Source organism: Papio anubis, chromosome 1 (assembly GCF_008728515.1).
Source record: "Papio anubis isolate 15944 chromosome 1, Panubis1.0, whole genome shotgun sequence".
Lineage (NCBI taxonomy): Eukaryota > Metazoa > Chordata > Mammalia > Primates > Cercopithecidae > Papio > Papio anubis.
In genome coordinates, this window is record NC_044976.1 from 91,046,896 (window position 1) to 91,064,698 (window position 17,803).

General features: G+C 43.3%; 1 protein-coding gene across 2 annotated transcripts in view; it reads left to right on the plus strand.

The window, feature by feature from the left end:
* RPAP2 (RNA polymerase II associated protein 2) overlaps positions 1–17,803 on the plus strand; it is a 140,227-nt gene that overhangs the window by 98,202 nt on the left and 24,222 nt on the right. For both annotated transcript variants that reach the window (XM_021944113.2, XM_021944133.2), the window contains one exon: positions 14,372–14,542. In XM_021944113.2, the coding sequence (XP_021799805.1) occupies positions 14,372–14,495 (124 nt within the window). In that variant the 3' untranslated portion in view covers positions 14,496–14,542. The remainder of the gene's footprint in view (positions 1–14,371; positions 14,543–17,803) is intronic.

Here is a 17,803-nt window from a genome sequence, read left to right on the forward strand (position 1 = left end):
ACAGCTCTAGAGACCTTAGGTGAGGAGCCAGTAGCTCAGTATAGAAACGAAGGATCCAAGTGGACAACTGCCACCAAGTCACCACAGGGCCAGCTGCTTTGGGTGGGTGCTGCATCTGCCTCCCACACACTCCTGCCAAGTTTATGTTACTTTGGGAGGATTGAAGCAGAATTCAGTTCAAAGTACTTTGCTGGATTTTGGTTTCTAAATATTTTCCAATAAAAAAGAACCCAGGCTTCTTGGGAAAATGGCTAGGTTCTAAGGCTAGAGCCAAGAAAATGCAAGATAAGCCTGGAGCATCTTGTAGTACCAGAAAGTAAGCAGGTGCTCAAAAACAAAAGGATAGAAGCATGTCAGACAGACACAGGAGCCAATCTGAAAGAGCTCCCTGGCCGGGCATGGTGGCTCATGCCTGTAATGCCAGCACTTTGGGAGACTGAGGTGGGAGGATCACTTGAGCCCAGGAGTTTGAGACCAGCCTGGACAACATAGGGAGACCCCCTCTCTACCAAAAAGTAAACAATTAGCCAGGCATGGTGGCACACACCTATAGTCCCAGCTACTCAGGAGGGTGAGGATCACTTGAGCCTGGGCAGTCACGGCTTCAGTGAGCCACGATTGTGGCACTGCACTCCAGCATAGGCAATGGAGTGAGACTGTCTCAAAAAATAAATAAATAAAATTGCTAAATAACTGAAGAGTGTAAGTGGATTGTTTGTAACACAAAGGGTAAGTGCTTGAGGTGATGGAAACCCTATTTACCCTGATGTGATTATTATACATTGCATGCCTGTACCAAAATATTTCATGTAACCCATAAATAATATACATCTACTATGTACCCACAAAAATTAAAAAATGTTTACAGGAGTGAACCACCGCACCTGGCCAGTGGAGTCTTTTTAAGGTATTATTTAGCATCTTCTGCTTATAGTCATGTCCAAAAACCAGCTGATCTTCCTACTCATTAGGGGACAAGATCAAATCTCTAAAAAATTAACCTAGCCCAAGGTAAGTGGTACTATTCTGAACTTTGAAAATCTCTAGTAGCCTCACATTATAAGCCCTTCATAGAAAAAGAAAAGTAAGCATTTCTAGAAGCCCATTTTTGTTGGACTGAGGGTGGGGCAAGGAGCAGGGGTGACTTTCATCTGAAATGTACCTAGAGAGGCCAGAGTCTGAGTTGGGACTGGCTCCTCGGACTTCGCCATCCAGGCCAAGAAGCATGCTCCAGTGTGCATGCACTCTCATCAAAGCCCTAGTCAGGAATCCCAGCCACTCCTCTCCTGTGCAGCACAAGCTGGAGGATAAGGTATGGGGCAGTGACTGTGTGGGGCTGCCTGTGTGATTCCTGATGAAGAAATGCCTTGATGAAATGTATTGTTCCCCAATAAAGCTCATTTTCTGTGAGAATTCATGTGTCCTTTTCCAAATTAAACTAGCAAAATATGAACTTTTGTAAAATGTCATTTTGTAAAAAGCCAGCTAGTTTTCTACTCTCTAAATTTTCAGGCCTTTGCCTGTCCTTCCCTCAGCAAAAATACTGTGTTTTGGAAAACATTACCAGTAAAGGAGCTGGGAGGTGGAATTGGATCAAAATACCTTTAGATGAAAGCAGCAGCACAGCCATTCCCTTTAAATGAGCTGGCCTCACCTCTGGGGCCTATGAAGAAAAGCCTGCTTCAAGGTGATAGTTTTCATTTTGCTTCCCAGCACCTCTGTAGTCATAACCAAAGTGAAGGACAATATTGCATGACTTCAGAAGAAAGCCATCCAGCCGCCCTGCAACATGTTCAGGAAATTCTGAACTCCCTTGGGGCCTGCAAAACTCCCTATGTCTTACAGACCAAAAGCAAGTTCTCAGTCACCTAGCTCTAGTTTGCATAATTAAAGAAAGTGGAAGCTGGTTATTTTCTGGGTGACCCTTCACCCAACCAAGCTCATAAGGACTTGTGACAGAAATAAGATAGCAATAAAATGAAGTTTTAACAACAGTGAAAACTTATCATTTAGATGAGCAGGAAAAGCCAGTCCCCTGGATGCCCACCTGACCCCTACCTTACTGGGGTCATACAGCCAAGGCAGTGTCCACTTCAGGTACTGTAATGTTTTGGAAGTTGACACACATATAATTTAATGTAATTTCATGTCATTAATTTATAAGACTTTTCAGAGAAGCAATTTAGTAATATCTTCTGTAATACCCATCTTCATTTTTTCATAGCCTATGATCTGTCACCTTGCTCACTCCCAAATCCTTACCTCTTATCCTTCTCACATCGTCCCATTAACACATTATCCATCTTTGGGGGAAAAAAATAAAGACACCAAATTTTAGACAGAGTCACTTTCACTATGGCCACAATGGGAGAAAAGACAGTCCACCTTCAAAGTCAACCAGAATGGCTGTAACCTCTCTTGTCTGGGTTGGGCATCCAGGTAAGATTTTCTTCGTACAAAGAGTCTTGCTACTAGGAAAAAGAGTTTGAAAATCACTAGTCTGTCTAAATCTCTCACTTTAAAAAAAGCACAAACTAAGACTCAATAAGGCTTATCTTCCACAAGATCAGCCAGTTTTAGCACAGCAGTTGCCAAAACCCAGGTCTCAAACTCCTTGTCTATGGCTAATCTAAGCAACAAAAAGTCCAGTGAGCTCTGGAGAGAGGGAGCTAAAACAGGACTCAATCAAAACCCACTTGGGATTAGGGAGGCCACCCTGTGTGAGTGAGCTAAACAGATTCCCTCCCCTTCACCCCGGCTTCCTTTGAAGAACAAGGGTCACCGCCAGAGGGAGAGCTGAGTTTGCGGAGGGGATCCTGGTTGGCGTCAGAGTACACCTTGGTTTTGTTTTGTGGCGTTTTTTGAGACAGGGTCTCACTGTCACCCAGGCTGGAGCATGGTGGCAGTCATAGCTCACTATAGCCTCAAACTCCTGGCCTCAAGCAATCCTCCCACCTCAACCTCCAGAGTATCTGGGACTACAGGCCCGCACCACCATACCCAGCTAATTTTTTTTTTAATTTTATATTTTGTAGAGACAGGGTCTCACTCAGTTACCCAGGTCTCAAGCACTATGTTACTCCTTGCCTCAAGCAGTCCTCTCACCTTTGCCTCCCAAAGTGCTGAGCTTACCACTGTGGCCAGCCACAAGTTGGTTTTAAGGTCCAGAATTTTTTTTGTTTGGAGCCTTCACACTTAGTTTTAGTTTGAGAGACCGTGAACCCACCAAGCAGCCCTTTAGCTCAGCGTTTGGAAAAAGAACTCTGTTGCTTTAGGAGTTTCTCTGGGAAATCCTCTAGGGCAGAGAAGGAAAATTTACCAAATGGGAGAGTGTATTAGTCTGTTCTTACATTGCTATAAGGAAATACCCCAGACTGGGTAATTTATAAAGGAAAGAGTTTTAATTGACTCACAGTTCCACATGGCTGGGAAAGCCTCAGGAAACTTACAATCATAGCAGGAGGCAAAGGAAAGAAAGGCACCTTCTTCAAAGGGCGGCAGGAAGGAGAAGTGCAGAGCAAAGTGGGGCAAAGTCCCTATAAAGCCAACAGGTCTCATGAGAACTCACTATCACGAGAACAGCATGGGAGAACCACCCCCATGATCCAGTCACCTCCCACGAGGTCCCTCCCCCAACACGTGGGGATCACAATTCGGATTACAATTCAAGATGAGATTTGTGTGGGGACACAGAACCAGACCATATCAGAGAGAAAGCTATTACTGAAGACCTTTCTAACTCACTTCTGTAAAGATCAATTCAATAAAACCAGCAAACACGCATACTTTGCTCTCCTTGTGATTAACACCTTGACTTTTTTGTGGAAAGTAACACCCCAAGAAAGCCAGCTACTCATGTTGGCAATAAAGGTAAAAATATCTATGGAATAAGGACCATTTTTAGAAAGACAATACTTTCCCTACTACTTAGTTCTAGTACCTTTTTTGTAGAATTCTTAGGACTTTCTATATACACGATCATGTCATCAGCAAATAAAGATTATTGTACTTGTTCTTTGCCAACCTAAATATCTTGCCTTACTGCCCTGGTTAGGACCTTCAGAACAATATTGGATATAAGTGGTGAAAGCACACATCCTCCCCTTGTTCTTAATTTTAGAGGGAAAGTACTCAGTCTTTCGCCATTAAGTACAATGTCAGCTCTAAGTTTTCCTAGAGACCCTTTCTCAGGTTGAAGATGTTCTCTGGTATTCATAGTTTGCTAAAAGGTTTTTGTCATTTTAAATCATAAATGAGTGTTGAATTTTGCCAAAGGCTTCTAATGCATCTATAGAGATGATCCAAGTGTTTTTTCCTCCTTATTTCTGCTAAGGTTGTATAATTATACTCATTGGTATTTTAAATGTTAAATTAACCTTGCATTCCTGGGATAAGACCCACTGATCATGATGGATTTTCCTCTTTGTAAATTGCTGTTATTTATGTTTAGTCTGTTCAGGATTTTGCCTATGTTTGAAGGATATTGGTTTGTAATTTTTCCTGTAATGTCTTTGTCTGGTTTTGAAATTAAAGTAATACTGGCCTAATAAAATGAGTTGGAAAGTGTACTGCCCAATTATATTTTCTGAAATTTCTGCATGGATGAAGGATTCTATTATTTCTTCCTTAGATGTTTGATACAATTCACCAGTGACATCATCTTGGCCTGTGAATTCCCCTTATGAGACAAATTGTAATTATGACTTTAAATATTTTCATTAAAATATGTATATTTAGGAATATTTTTTTCTTGAGTCATTGTTGGAAACATGTTTCTTCCAATGAATTCTTCCATTTCATCTATGTTTTCAAATGTATTTGCATAGTCATTCATAATATCCTCCTACTATCCCCTTAATTAATGTAGAATCTTAGTAGTGTTTTCTCTTTTTTTTTTTTTTTAAGAGACGGGGTCTCACTGTGTTGCCCAGGTTGGAGTGCAGTGACTTTTCACAGGCACAATCCCACTGCTAACTAGCACAGGAGTTTTTACCTGCTTCATTTCCAGCCTGGGATAGTTCACCCCTCCTTAGGCAACCTGGTGGTCCCACGCTCCCAGGAGGTCACTATACTGATGCCAAACATAGTGCAGACACCTGACTGGCATGCATATTACAGCCAAGAACTCCTGGGCTAAGCAGTGCTCCCACCTCAGCCTCCTGGATAGCTGGGACTATAGGCATGCACCACCGCATCTGGCAGTGTTATCTCTTTTCCCAGATACTGGTAATTCACGTCTTCTTTTCTCTTGATCAGTCTCAAAAGAAAAGAGCCAGGTGTGGTAGCTCATGCCTGTAATCCCAGCACTTTGGGGGGCCAAGATGGGTGGATCACTTGAGGTTGAGTTCAAGACCAGTCTGGCCAACGTGGTGAAATCCCATCTCTACTAAAAATACAAAAATTAGCCAGGCATGGTGGTGGGTGCCTGTGATCCCAGCTACTCGGGAGGCTAAGGCAGGATAATTGCTTGAACCTGGGAGGCAGAGGTTGCAGTGAGCCAAGATCATGCCATTGCACTCCAGCCTGGGCAACAGATTCTGTCTAAAAAAAGAAAAAGAAAAAAAAGACTTTATTTTGCCTTCATTTTTGAAGGATATTTTCACTTGTTTTCAAATTGTCCTTTTTTTTTTTTTTTTTTTTTTTATCCTTTTGGCACTTCAAAGATACCATTCCATTGTCTTCTGGCTTGCATAGCTTTAGACAATGAGTGTGCAGTAATTCTTATCTTGGTTTCTCTGTATATATTGTATCTTTTCTTCCTGTGGCTGCTTTTAAAATTTTTCTCTTTATCAGTTGTTTTTCAGCAAATTGATTATATGCTTTGGTGTGAGTTTGTATGTGTGTAGGTTTATCCTGCGTGGGGTTCATTGAGTTTCTTGAATTTTTGCATTAGCATTCTCATCAAATTTAGAAAATTTTTCACCAGCATGTCTTAGTATTATTTTTTTTCTTTTTCTTTTTTTGAGACAGGATTTTACCCTGTTGCCCAGGGTAGAGTGCAGTGGCATGATCTTGGCTTACTGCAACATCTGCCTCCTGGGTTCAGGTGATCCTCCCACTTCAGCCTCCCAAGTAGCTGGGACTACAGGTGTGTGCCACCATCTCTGAGTTATTTTTTGTAGTTTTTGGAGAGATGGGGTCTTGCTATGTTGCCCAGGCTGGTCTTGAACTCCTGGGATCCAGTGAGTCACCTACCTCAGCCTCCCAAAGTGCTGGGATTACAGGCATGAGCCACCGTGCCCAGCCAGTATTATTTCTTAACATTCAGAAAATGCTTAACAAGGTCGAGCATGGTGGCTCACAACTCTAATCCTAGCACTTTGTGGGGCTGAGGTGGGCAGATCACAAGGTCAGGAGTTCTAGACCAGCCTGGCCAGCATAGTGAAATGCCATCTCTGCTAAAAATACAAAAATTGTCTAGGCATGGTGGTGGGCACCTGTAATCCCAGCTACTTGGGAGGCTGAGGCAGGAGAATTGCTTGAACCTGGGGGGCAGAGATTGCAGTGAGCTGAGATGACACCACTGCACATCAGTCTGGGTGACAGAGTGAGACTCCATCTCAAAAAAAAAAAAAAAAAAAAAAATTTTAATGAGACCCCAGTGCAGATTTCTGGAGCACTTCTGCATAACACCCCCTTATCTGAATTTCTTCCCAACTTTCAGCTGCCTCACCCTCCCTGAACTATTCCAATATCTCTGTCTCTCTCTCTCTCTGCCTCTCTCTCTCTCTCAGTCTCTCTCTTCAACTCAGTGAGAGGATTTTGCTCTGCTTAGGATCTCTCTCCTTGCTCCATGGTCTGAAATGTGCCTCCAGGTAAAAACCTAGATGATAATAGAGCTCACTTGATTTGTTTCTCCTTTCTCAAGAATCACAATCCTGTGCTACCTCTAATTCAATATCAGAAAACAGCTGTTTCATACATCTTGCCCAGTTTCTTCTTGTTTACATTGACAGGATAAATATTGTCCCTAATACTTCATCATGGATTAAAGACAAAAGTCATTTATGCTTTTTAAAAACTTATTTACTTTGGCAGGCTGAGGTGGGTGGATCACTTGAGGTCAGGAATTCAAGACCAGCCTGGCCAACATGGCAAAACCTCAACTCTACTAAAAATACAAAAATTAGCTGGGCCTGGTGGCATGTGTCTGTGGTCCCAGCTATTCAGGAGGCTGAGGCACAATTGCTTGAACCCAGGAGGCAGAGGTTATAATAAGTCAAAATCACCCCACTGCACTCCAGCCTGGGTGACAGAATGAGATTCCATCTCAAAAAAAAAAAAATTACCAACAAATTTTGGGAGGTAGTATGGAGCAAACATACGTGTTAAATCTACCACATATAAATGGAAATCTACTTCTTTTTTTTTTTTTTTTGAGACAGGGTCTTACTCTGTCACCAAATTGGAATGCAATGATGCAATCACAGCTCACTGCAGCCTCAACTTCCCAGGGCTCAAGCCATCCTCCCAGTTCAGCCTACTGAGTAGCTGGTACTACAGGTGTGCACCACCAGGCCTGGCTAATTTTTTGTATTTCTTGTAGAGATAGGGTCTCACTTTTTTGCCCAGGCTGGTCTTGAACTCCTGGGCTCAAGGGATCCCCTAACCTCAGCCTCCCAAAATGCTGAGATTACAGACATGAGCCACTGCACCCAGCCTACTTCAATTTTTAAAATTATAAACATAAGACATAATAGTTTCAAATTAGTAATTATTCCAAAACAGAGGAACAGGATCATTTTCACCAGGAGCGGTGGCACACACCTGTAATCCCAGCACTTTGGGAGGCCAAGGCAGGTGGATCACCTGAGATCAGAAGTTCGCAACCAGCCTGACTTACATGGTGAAACCCCATCTCTACTAAATACCAAAAATTAGCCAGGCATGGTGGTGCATGCTTGTAATCCGAGCTACTTGGGAGGCTGAGACGAGAATCGCTTGTACCTGGGAGGCAGAGGTTGCAGTAAGCCGAGGTCGCACCATTGTACTCCAGCCTGGGTAACAAGAGCAAAACTCCGTCTCATTAAAAAAAAAAAAATTGTTTTCAACTTTTTGCCAAGGAGTCTGTGGTCATCTTGATAAGGATTGCCTTGAGCCATAAGTCAGTTCCACATGCAGTTGTTTTCTTCACTTACTTTCAACAGGATCTTTTGATAAAAGAACTATGCCAGGTGTGTTCTGCCTTCTCTCCAAGCCCTATGCTTGTCATTAGTTTAACTTAAGCTGATATTCAAGCACCCTTACAGTAGTATGACTTGTATATGTTTTTGCTCTAAATACAACTTTAATTAATACCTCTGTAATTTTGGTCTCTGCTCTACCTTTATTAACAAATTAATCCATATCCTCACATACTCTGGAAAATGTCCATTGATTTACCAGAGAAGTAACCACGTTTTTTTTAACTTTGATGACGTTTGCCACTATCGGACAAAGCGTCACAAGAAACAATATCCTTACGGACCATTCATAACCCAATAAAGTCCAATTTTCAGATATTCAGCACTGTATTTCCTATTTGAACTCCTCTTTTTCAGCTACTGTGCAAAATCAACACTCCTGCTGATTATGTTGTCCTAGCTCATAAAGATTCATGGTGTATATTCATAGTGTAACCCTATTAAGTATTTACATTACAACATTATTCTCTATTGCACTATTGACAACATTATTCTTCATCATTAATTTTACTCTTTGATGAACTACTTTTGAATCATGAGAAATAATGCAACACAATAGTAACAACAAAAATGTAGACTTTGTCTGGGTGCAGTGGCTCACACTTGTAATCCCAGCACTTTCGGAGGCTGAGGCAGGAGGATCACTTGAGTCCAGGAGTTTGAGACCAGCCTAGGCAACATAGCAAGAGCCCATCTCCACACACACAAAAAAATTTTTAATTAGCCAGCCAGCTGGGTGCAGTAGCTCACGCCTGTAATCCCAGCACTTAGGGAGGCCAAGGCAGGTGGATCACCTGCGGTCAGGAGTTTGAGACCAGTCTGACCAACATGGCGAAATCCCGTCTCTACTAAAAATACAAAAAATTAGCCAGGCGTAGTGGCAGGCGCCTGTAATCCCAGCTACTTGGGAGGCTGGGGCAGGAGAATTGCTTGAACCCAGGAGGCGGAGGTTGCAGTTAGTGGAGATTGCGCCATTGCACTCCAGCCTGGGCCACAAGAGCAAGACTCTGTCTCAAAAAAAAAAAAAAAAAAATTAGCCAGGCATGGTGGCTCATGCCTGTGGCCCCAGCTATTCAGGACACTGAGGTGGGAGGATTACTTGAGCCTGGGAAGTTGAGGCTACAGTGAGCCATGATCATATCACTGCATACTCACCTGGGTGACAGATAGAGACCCTCTCTCAAAAAAATAGATTTTTATGACTAATATTTTAACACTCATAATGTGAAGCATATTCAAAATAAACTATAATTGATAACTGAAATTAGCTATGATGAACTAGCCAATACAGTCCTTGCAGTAAATATCATGAAACAATTATTAATAAAATAATAAAAGTTCTATGATAGTTGTAATCTTTTTCTCTTTATCTTCTTTTAATGAGACAGAATCTTGCTCTGTCAACCAGGCTGGAGTACAGTGGCATAATCTCAGCTCACTGTAACCTCCACCTCCTGGGTTCAAGCAATTCTCCTGCCTCAGCCTCCCGAGTACCTGGGACTACAGGCATGCACCACCATCCCTGGCTAATTTTTCTAGTTTAGTAGAGACAAGGTTTTACCATGTTGGCCAGGCTGGTCTTGTACTCCTGATCTCAAGTGATCTGCCTGCCTAGGCCTCCCAAAGTGCTGGGATTACAGGCGTGAGCCACTGCACCCAGCCAGAAAATCTTAATCTTATATTTTTATTTAATTTATTTATTTATTTATTTATTTATTGAGACAGAGTCTTGCTCTGTTGCCCAGGCTGGAGTGCAGTGGCATGATCTCAGCTCACTGCAACTGTGCCTCCTGGGTTCAAGCAATTCTCCTGCCTTAGCCTCCTGAGTAGCTGGGACTACAGGTGTGCACCAACACACTCGGCTAATTTTTGTATTTTTAGTAGAGACGGGGTTTCACCATGTTGGCCAGGCTGGTCTCAAACTTCTGACCTCAGGTGATCCACTGCCTCAGCCTCCCAAAGTGCTGGGATTACAGGCGTGAGCCACTGCACCTAGTCCTTAATCTTATATTTTAAACAGTTAAGTGTATATGAACAAAACTGTTTCACTGGTCTTTACTCTGAAACTATCAAACCAGTTGCAAACTCCTTGACAGACCACCAGAGTTTTGTGGACAACCTTTGAGAAACCATGTTCCAGGATAGGCATTTGTATCTCTAATCAGTTGTAGTAATTACTGATTTTCAGGGCTCCACACATAGAAGGCATTTAATAACCATTTAACAAATGATTAGTCAATATTTATTGATTTTGTTCATATGTTAAGCACTATTCTAAACTCTGAGGATATAGCAGTGAAAAGACATTGTTTCTGTCTGGAGGTGCTTCCTCTCTAGTGGTGAAAAGCACACAATACAAGGAACTACAAGTTCAAAAAATATTATTGATATAAAGTTCTATGGTTGAATGTCCCTTTGAAAACTCATGTTGAGCCCCAGTGCAGTGGCTTATACCTGTAATCCCGGCACTGTGAGAGGCCAAGGTGGGGGCATCACTTGAGCTCAGTTGTTTGAGACCAGCCTGGCCACCATGGTGAAACCCCCATCTCTACTAAAAATACAAAATTAGTTGGGCATGATGGCACACGCCTGTAGTCCCAGCCACTCAGGAGGCTGAGGCAGGAGAATCACTTGAACCCAGAGGTGGAGGTCGTAGTAAGCCAAGATTGAGCCACTGCACGCCAGTCTGAGTGACAGAGCAAGACTCTGTCAAAAAAAAAAAAACAAAAAACCAAGCAAAACCAAAATTCATGTTGAAACTTAATTGCCATTATGTCGGCACTGAGAGGTGAGACCTTTAAGAAATGATGGCATTATGAGGGCTCTGCCTTCATGAATGGATTAATGCCATTATCACAGAAGAGGTTATCATGGGAGCTTGGCCCCTTTTTTCTCTCTGTCTCAAACACTGGTTTGCCCTTCTCCCTTCCACCATGGAATAATATAGCATGAAGGCCCTCATCAGATGCCAGCACCTTGATATTGGATTTCCCAGCCTCCAGAATGGTGAGAAATAAATTTCTTTTTTTTTTTTTTATAAATCATAGTCTGTCTTGTTCTGTTATAGCAACACAAAACAGACTAAGACATAAAAGGAAATAGTATAATGATATAAGATGTGACTTGAAGAGGGCAAGAGCTACTTTAGATGGATGCTCAAGGAAAACCTTCTGATGAGGTGACATTTGAGAGCAGAGAGCAGAGTGATGAGGAGAAGGCAAACATTGAGGAGCTGAGACCATTCTAGGTAGAAGGTCCGTACGTGCAAAAGCCCTAAGGCAATAGTAATGGTCTGACCTTTTGGAAGAACTGAGAGAAAGCTGAGGTACCTGAAGCAGAATGAGCAAGAGGAATGATAGAATGAGAAGAGGCTGGGAATACAGCCAAGTGCTAGATTAGCAGAGACTTGTGGGCTGTGGTGAGGACTTTGGGAGGCTACTAGATGACTGTAAGCAGGGGAGTGACAGGAGCTAATTTACCTTCATAAAAGACCGCTGGATAGTGCATGGAGTATGCAGGGGTTGGAGACAGGCAAAGTGAGGGTAGAGAGACCAGCTACAAGGGTTTTTAATAATCCAAGCAAGAGGTGTCTAGGGTGGAAGCAGTGAGGATGGAGAGAAGTGGATACATTTTGGAAGCATTTTTTCATATAGAACAGGTAAGGCTTGCCATGTATTGACTGAATTAATCAAGGAGTCCATTAATGAATCATTACTAAAATGGGGTGATCCAGAGAAGAAAGGTCAGTGTGTGCTGTGGAAGTTAAGGAATGCTTTCTGGGGGAGGCAGAATGAGAGCTGGGCTTGAGAGATGAGCTAACTATAGCTGAAGAAAAGTGAAACAGTAGGGATCTGATCTTAAACAACATCAATGAGGTAGGAATGAGCTTCCATGTGTTTGAGGGATCTTGAGAACCTGCCTGCTAGCTTGGTGTGGGTATTGGTTGCTGAGCAAGATGATAGGATAGGGTGAGATGGGAAGAACCTGGATGTAGTAGATCTGGAAAGCCCAGATGAGAGAACCTTGTACCTACCCTCTACTTAATCCCCAGAGAGGTGTATCATAGGCTTCCTATCAAGCTGACTGGCATAGAGCCCTTTCTCCAAGTTTTATTCCTGGACCCAGACATTCACTTTATTACCTCCCAGGAGAGGTTCAGTGTGATCACTGACCTGCTCAATGTCAAGGTGACTGGTGAGTCAGTGGGCTTGGAACTGGAACAGGTCCTTGTCACATTTACCATCCCTGGCAGATATGGCAACACCTAACAGTCTATAAATGCCTCAGTTAACAAGTAAAGTATCCCATAAACTCTGAGCTATGGAGGCATCAGTTTGTCTCTGCCAAAGGTGGTGAGTTTTTGCCAACACCAGATGGGAAGCACCTCCAGGGCTGCCTGTCCAACCACCCACCCCCAAAGCAGCAGCAGCAGCTCCTCCTCCTCCTCCTCCTCTTCCTTGCCCCCACCCCACCCCTCGCCCAGCAGGCTGGCAGCCCAGCCTTTCCTGCCTCCACCAAGGAAGGTGTGTGTCCCACAATTCCATGACAGGGCCCCTGTTACACCTGGAGAGGAGGCTTGGATTTTAAAATGCGAGACTCTCTAAGAGACCCTATTTAGGTGGTCAAGCTTACATTTCCAGGCCCTGTCACCTCTGTGACTATAACAGATACTTCCCTGCCATGTGGTTCCAGCTCAACTGTGAGCTCTACAAAGGCAAGGATGATGCTATCTCATACCTGCTTGTCCCCAGCAGCTGACATAGTGAGTGTTTAGAATGCATTCACTGAACAAATGATTGCCCATGATGTGGACTTAGGGATGGGACACAAAAACTGCTCAATGCCTATGCAGCTCCTCTGGAGGTCTGCTCACCACCTCCATGGAGTAACAGCTGGCTTTTACTCAGTTGTACATTATGGTGGTAGGCACATTTCCCACATTAGTTCATTTAATATTCACAACATTCACCTTTTATGGGGAGCATTCTTATCTGCATTTTACTGATGAACAAACTGAAGGTAAGATGAGTTAAGGTCACACTGCTAGCAAGAAGCAGAGCCAGGACTCCCACCCAAGGTTGACTGACCCCAAAGCCCTCATCCTTTCAGTTTGAAGGCCTAGAGTGCTTCTGTGAGCAAAGTCACTGGAGTCTTCCACCTGCCACTGGGATGGCAATACAGCAACCCTTTAGCTCCCCCTCCCACCTTGGCAGGAAGCGGTTTATCAGATTAACAACCTGCCTGCTCCCACAGTAGCGACCAGTGCTCTAAGGAAACAGAGTTGGGCTGGGCTCAGTCTTCTGTGGGGGCCAAGGACACAGGGATGCCCCAGGCCTTGGAACTGGGGTGCTACCTTGTGATTTTCCCCTTCCCAGTGGGAGATCCTAATGTATCCTTTAACATCAATGTCAGTATGAATAGGAACTACACAGAATTTGGAGACAGACAGACATGGGTTTGAGTCCTGACAGGCTTTGTGCCCTTGGACAAGTAGCATAGCCTCTCAATTCTCAGTTCCTTCAGCCAAAGAATGGTTTCATGACATCCTGGGAGTTATCTTCAGTATTACATGAGATGGCATGTTTAAGGAGCTCACTCCACAACTGGCACCTAACGGTGCTTTTAAACAAGAGTTTTCCTTTCCTCTCAGCTGGATAGGGCAACCATTATTGGTCCCACTTGTCAAATGCGCAAACAGGTGCCAATAGGTTGAGTGGCCTACAGCTAGAAGAAGGGTGCCATCCCCTAACTCACAAACCAAGGCTCTTTCTGCTTTTTATCTGGCTCCTCAAAGCCAAAACAGTTTGTTCTCCCCAAAACTGCTGATTTTGCCTTGAATACGTAGCGGTCTGGGTCCTCTTCCTTTTCTCCTTGCTCCCTGTCCCCATATTCTTATTTTACCAGTCTCTTTGCTCACAAATCAGACTTATCAGCATAAAGCAATAGAAAGGGCCATGGGCAGAATGGGAGGTAAATACAGTCCTCTCCACAAGGAAGACAAGCCCTATCTATTGGTGCACAGTCATGACTCACCCCAGGCCTTTTATGAGGGCCAGATGCTGAGCATGTCTGAATTGCTTCAAATTACTTCTTCTTCAGTGTGTGCTGGTGGTGGGGAGGGGAACAACCAACATCTATATATATTTATACATTTACCAGGAAATGTGTTTATATTGTTTTCCAATCAGGTTTTACCACAAGCTGGGAGTTCCACACCTAATGAGTAGGCCAAACCCAGCCCATTGTCAACAGAGAAAAGTACATCTCAAACATGAAAGATTTCAAATCAAAATGGATATTAGAAGAGCATGATTCTTGGCATTGTTGAGCAGCCGGAGTTGTCTCCAGCAACTGACAGAGTGAGTAGTAGTTGTTTCGAGGCTGTCTTCATCCTGGATACCTTAGGAGCAAGGCAATGAAGGTTCTAAGGAAGGAAAGCATCTCTTTATGGCCTGCAACTGCTATACATTCAGACCTTTGTAAATCCCTAGTGTGGCTGCTTACCACTGAGAGCCCATCCCTGAGTTGGCCCACAAGGCAACAGCCCTACCTCAACCTGTCTGTTGCTCTGGGGCCACAGCTTGGGTCTTCTCTAAGACAACTTGAACCTAGAGATCTGTATAGACCCCTCATATCCAGATGTTACTTGTTACTTTCTTTTTCTCTTTCTTTTATCTTTTACCTTTTTTTTTTTTTTTTTTTTTTTGAGACCATCTTTCTATGTCACCCAGGCTGGGGTCTAGTAGCACAATCATAGCTCACTGAAACCTTGAACTTCTGGGCTCAAGCAATCCTCCTGCCCCAGCCTCCCAAGTAGCTGAGACTACAGGCACGCACCACCGTGCCCAGCTGATTTTTAAATTTTCTGTAGACAGGGTTTCACCATGTTGCCCAGGCTGGTCTCGAACTTCTCGTCTCAAGAGATCCTCCCACCTCGGCCTCCCAAAGTTCTGGGATTACAGGCATGAGCCACTGTGCCCAGCCCAGACATTACATTTTGTAGTCTTCAGTCAGTGTCCAAAATATAAGCCTTCTCATTTGTTCTTTCTCACATTCTCATAACCACACTGTTCTGTGTCCTCTCCCAAACACCAGCTGCTCCCTTTCCCTTTCCCTGCAAGGCTTTCCTCTGTGCACACTGGATCCTCATTCTGTGGCAAATCAATCCCCTTCGTCCTTCATCTTCTCACAGAATGTTATCTCCTCATCTTGGCCTCCCTAAGGCCAGGTCATCCCGAGTCACAGGTGTGACTATCAGCTGTTTTCAGTGATGGTTTTTTATTCTGCTACACCTGTGTATCTACCTGGGTCAGTACATTGTGCCCACAGGTAGGGTCAGTGTTCTCACATTCCTGTGCTCCTCTAGACCATTACTCTCCTCCCCCAGGGAACTACCTTGGGGATCACACCATCTGGCTACACCAGCTTCCCTGTATTTTGTGTCTCCTGCCATATTCCTGCAGTCCAGTGTGTAGTGAGAGGACCCTCCCAGGCCATGCCTTACCCTTCTCATATTGAGTGACCCTCATCTCCCTTCCCTATCCATCACCCACTGCCATACTCACACTATCTGGTTTTTAATCCCTCTGAGATCACTAGTCCCTTTATCCCTCCTCCTTCTCCCAGCCTATCATCCCCCAAACAGCATTCTCTCCTTTCCAACATAGCTTAAACTATTCTCTCATCCACACCCTCCATGCCTGGTACTGATACTCTGCTGCCCCCCAACCTCCTGCACCATGTCCTGTTTGCCTTCTCCTTTCTGTACTGGTAGCTAAGAAGAGCTACAGAAGAAAATCACATGCCTCTACCACCCCACAAATGTGCCTGCACAGAGGCTGCTGACTACCAACCCTAATATGTCTATTACCACCACCTTAGGATCTTGATTTGGAATAAAAATATTTCCCAGCATCCCTTAGAGCAAAACATGGCCACATCACTCAGCTCTGGTCAGTAGCATGTGAGTAAAATTATTATGTGGCAGCTTTTAGGACATTTCTTTAAAATACACCCGGAATGTACCCTTCATCTCATCTTCCTCTCTTCCATTCTTCTTGGAACATGGATATGATGGCTGGAATTCATCCTGGACCATAAGGATAAGGGTCACACCTGACAGATGGCAGAATGGAAAGCTAGAAGCAGTCTGGGTCCCGCAGAACTGTAGAACCTGGATTGCCTACAATAGGCTTTCTTTTATATGAGAAAGAAAGAAAGAAATGTCATTCTGTTTAATCTACCGTTTTTAGGTCACTGTTACTCACAGCTCCTCACAATGGAACTGACTTCTACTAACACAATGCCCCCCACACACAGTTAATTCTTCTGCTTTTCCTTGGTCTGCTTCCTTTCCTGACCTACTCAGGCTCTAGGGCAAGACAGTGTCTCACAGTTTTCAACACACTCAACTGCCACCCCTTAAATAATCTCACCAAGTGACCTTCTAGTCTTTAGTTAGGTGGCTAGATACAAGATAAACATTTTAAAATTCATAACCTTTCTCTATTCTACCAGCAAGCACTAGCAAAGGAAATGGGGAAAGTATTACACTTAGGCAGCCACAATTATAACACATTTAGAGATCTGTTTCATACAAAGACACTGAAACCTAAAGGAAGAAAATGTATTAGAAGATATAAAACAATATCTGGGTAATAGAAAGCTATGCCATTTTCTTGGAGAAAACCTACTAACTTAAAAAATGTCAATTTTGGCCAGGCATGGTGCCTCATGCCTGTAATCCCAGCACCTTGGAAGGCTGAGGCAGGCAGATTGGTTGAGTCCAGGAGTTCAAGACTAGCCTGGGCAACATGGTGAAACCTCACCTCTACGAAAAGTATAAAAATTAGCTGGGTGTGGTGGCGTGCACCTGTAGTCCCAGCAACTCAAGAGGCTGAGGTGAGATGATCACTTCAGCCTGGGAGGTTGAGTTGTGATCACGCCACTGCACTCCAATCTAGGCACCAGAGTGAGACCCTGTCTCAAAAAAAAAAGTCAGTTTCCTAAAAATGTGTGTGTCTGTGTGTGTGTGTGTGTATGATTAGTTCCAATTAGAATCCCAACAATGTTTTTAATAGAATTTTATAAAGATCCCTGAAAAGAATAAATGACTGAAAATACTAAGAAAATTATTTAAAAAGAACAGCAAAGGGGATTTGCCTTACCAGAACATATTATAAAGTCAAACGGAAATAGAGAAATAGATCAGTAACAAAATAGAAAATCCACAATCAATAGATGTATTTATGAAAAGTTACCACGATGCATGTGAAAGTCTAATTTGGTAGGAAAGGAAGTTTACTTTTTTAATGGTGTACAATGTGATATTTTGATACCTGTATACATTGTGAGATGGCAAAATCAAGCTAATTAACATACCCATCACTTCACATACTTATCATTTGTTTCTGTAATAAGAACATTAAAATATACACTCTTAGTAATTTTCACGAATATAGGCCATGGCTGAGTGCAGTGGCTCACACCTGTAATCCCAGCACTTTGGGAGGCCGAGTCAGGAGGATTGCTTGAGTCAAGGTGTTAGAGACCAGCCTGGGCAACTCAGCAAGACCCTGTCTCTAGTTAAAATAAAATTTAAATTAAAAAAAGACACTATG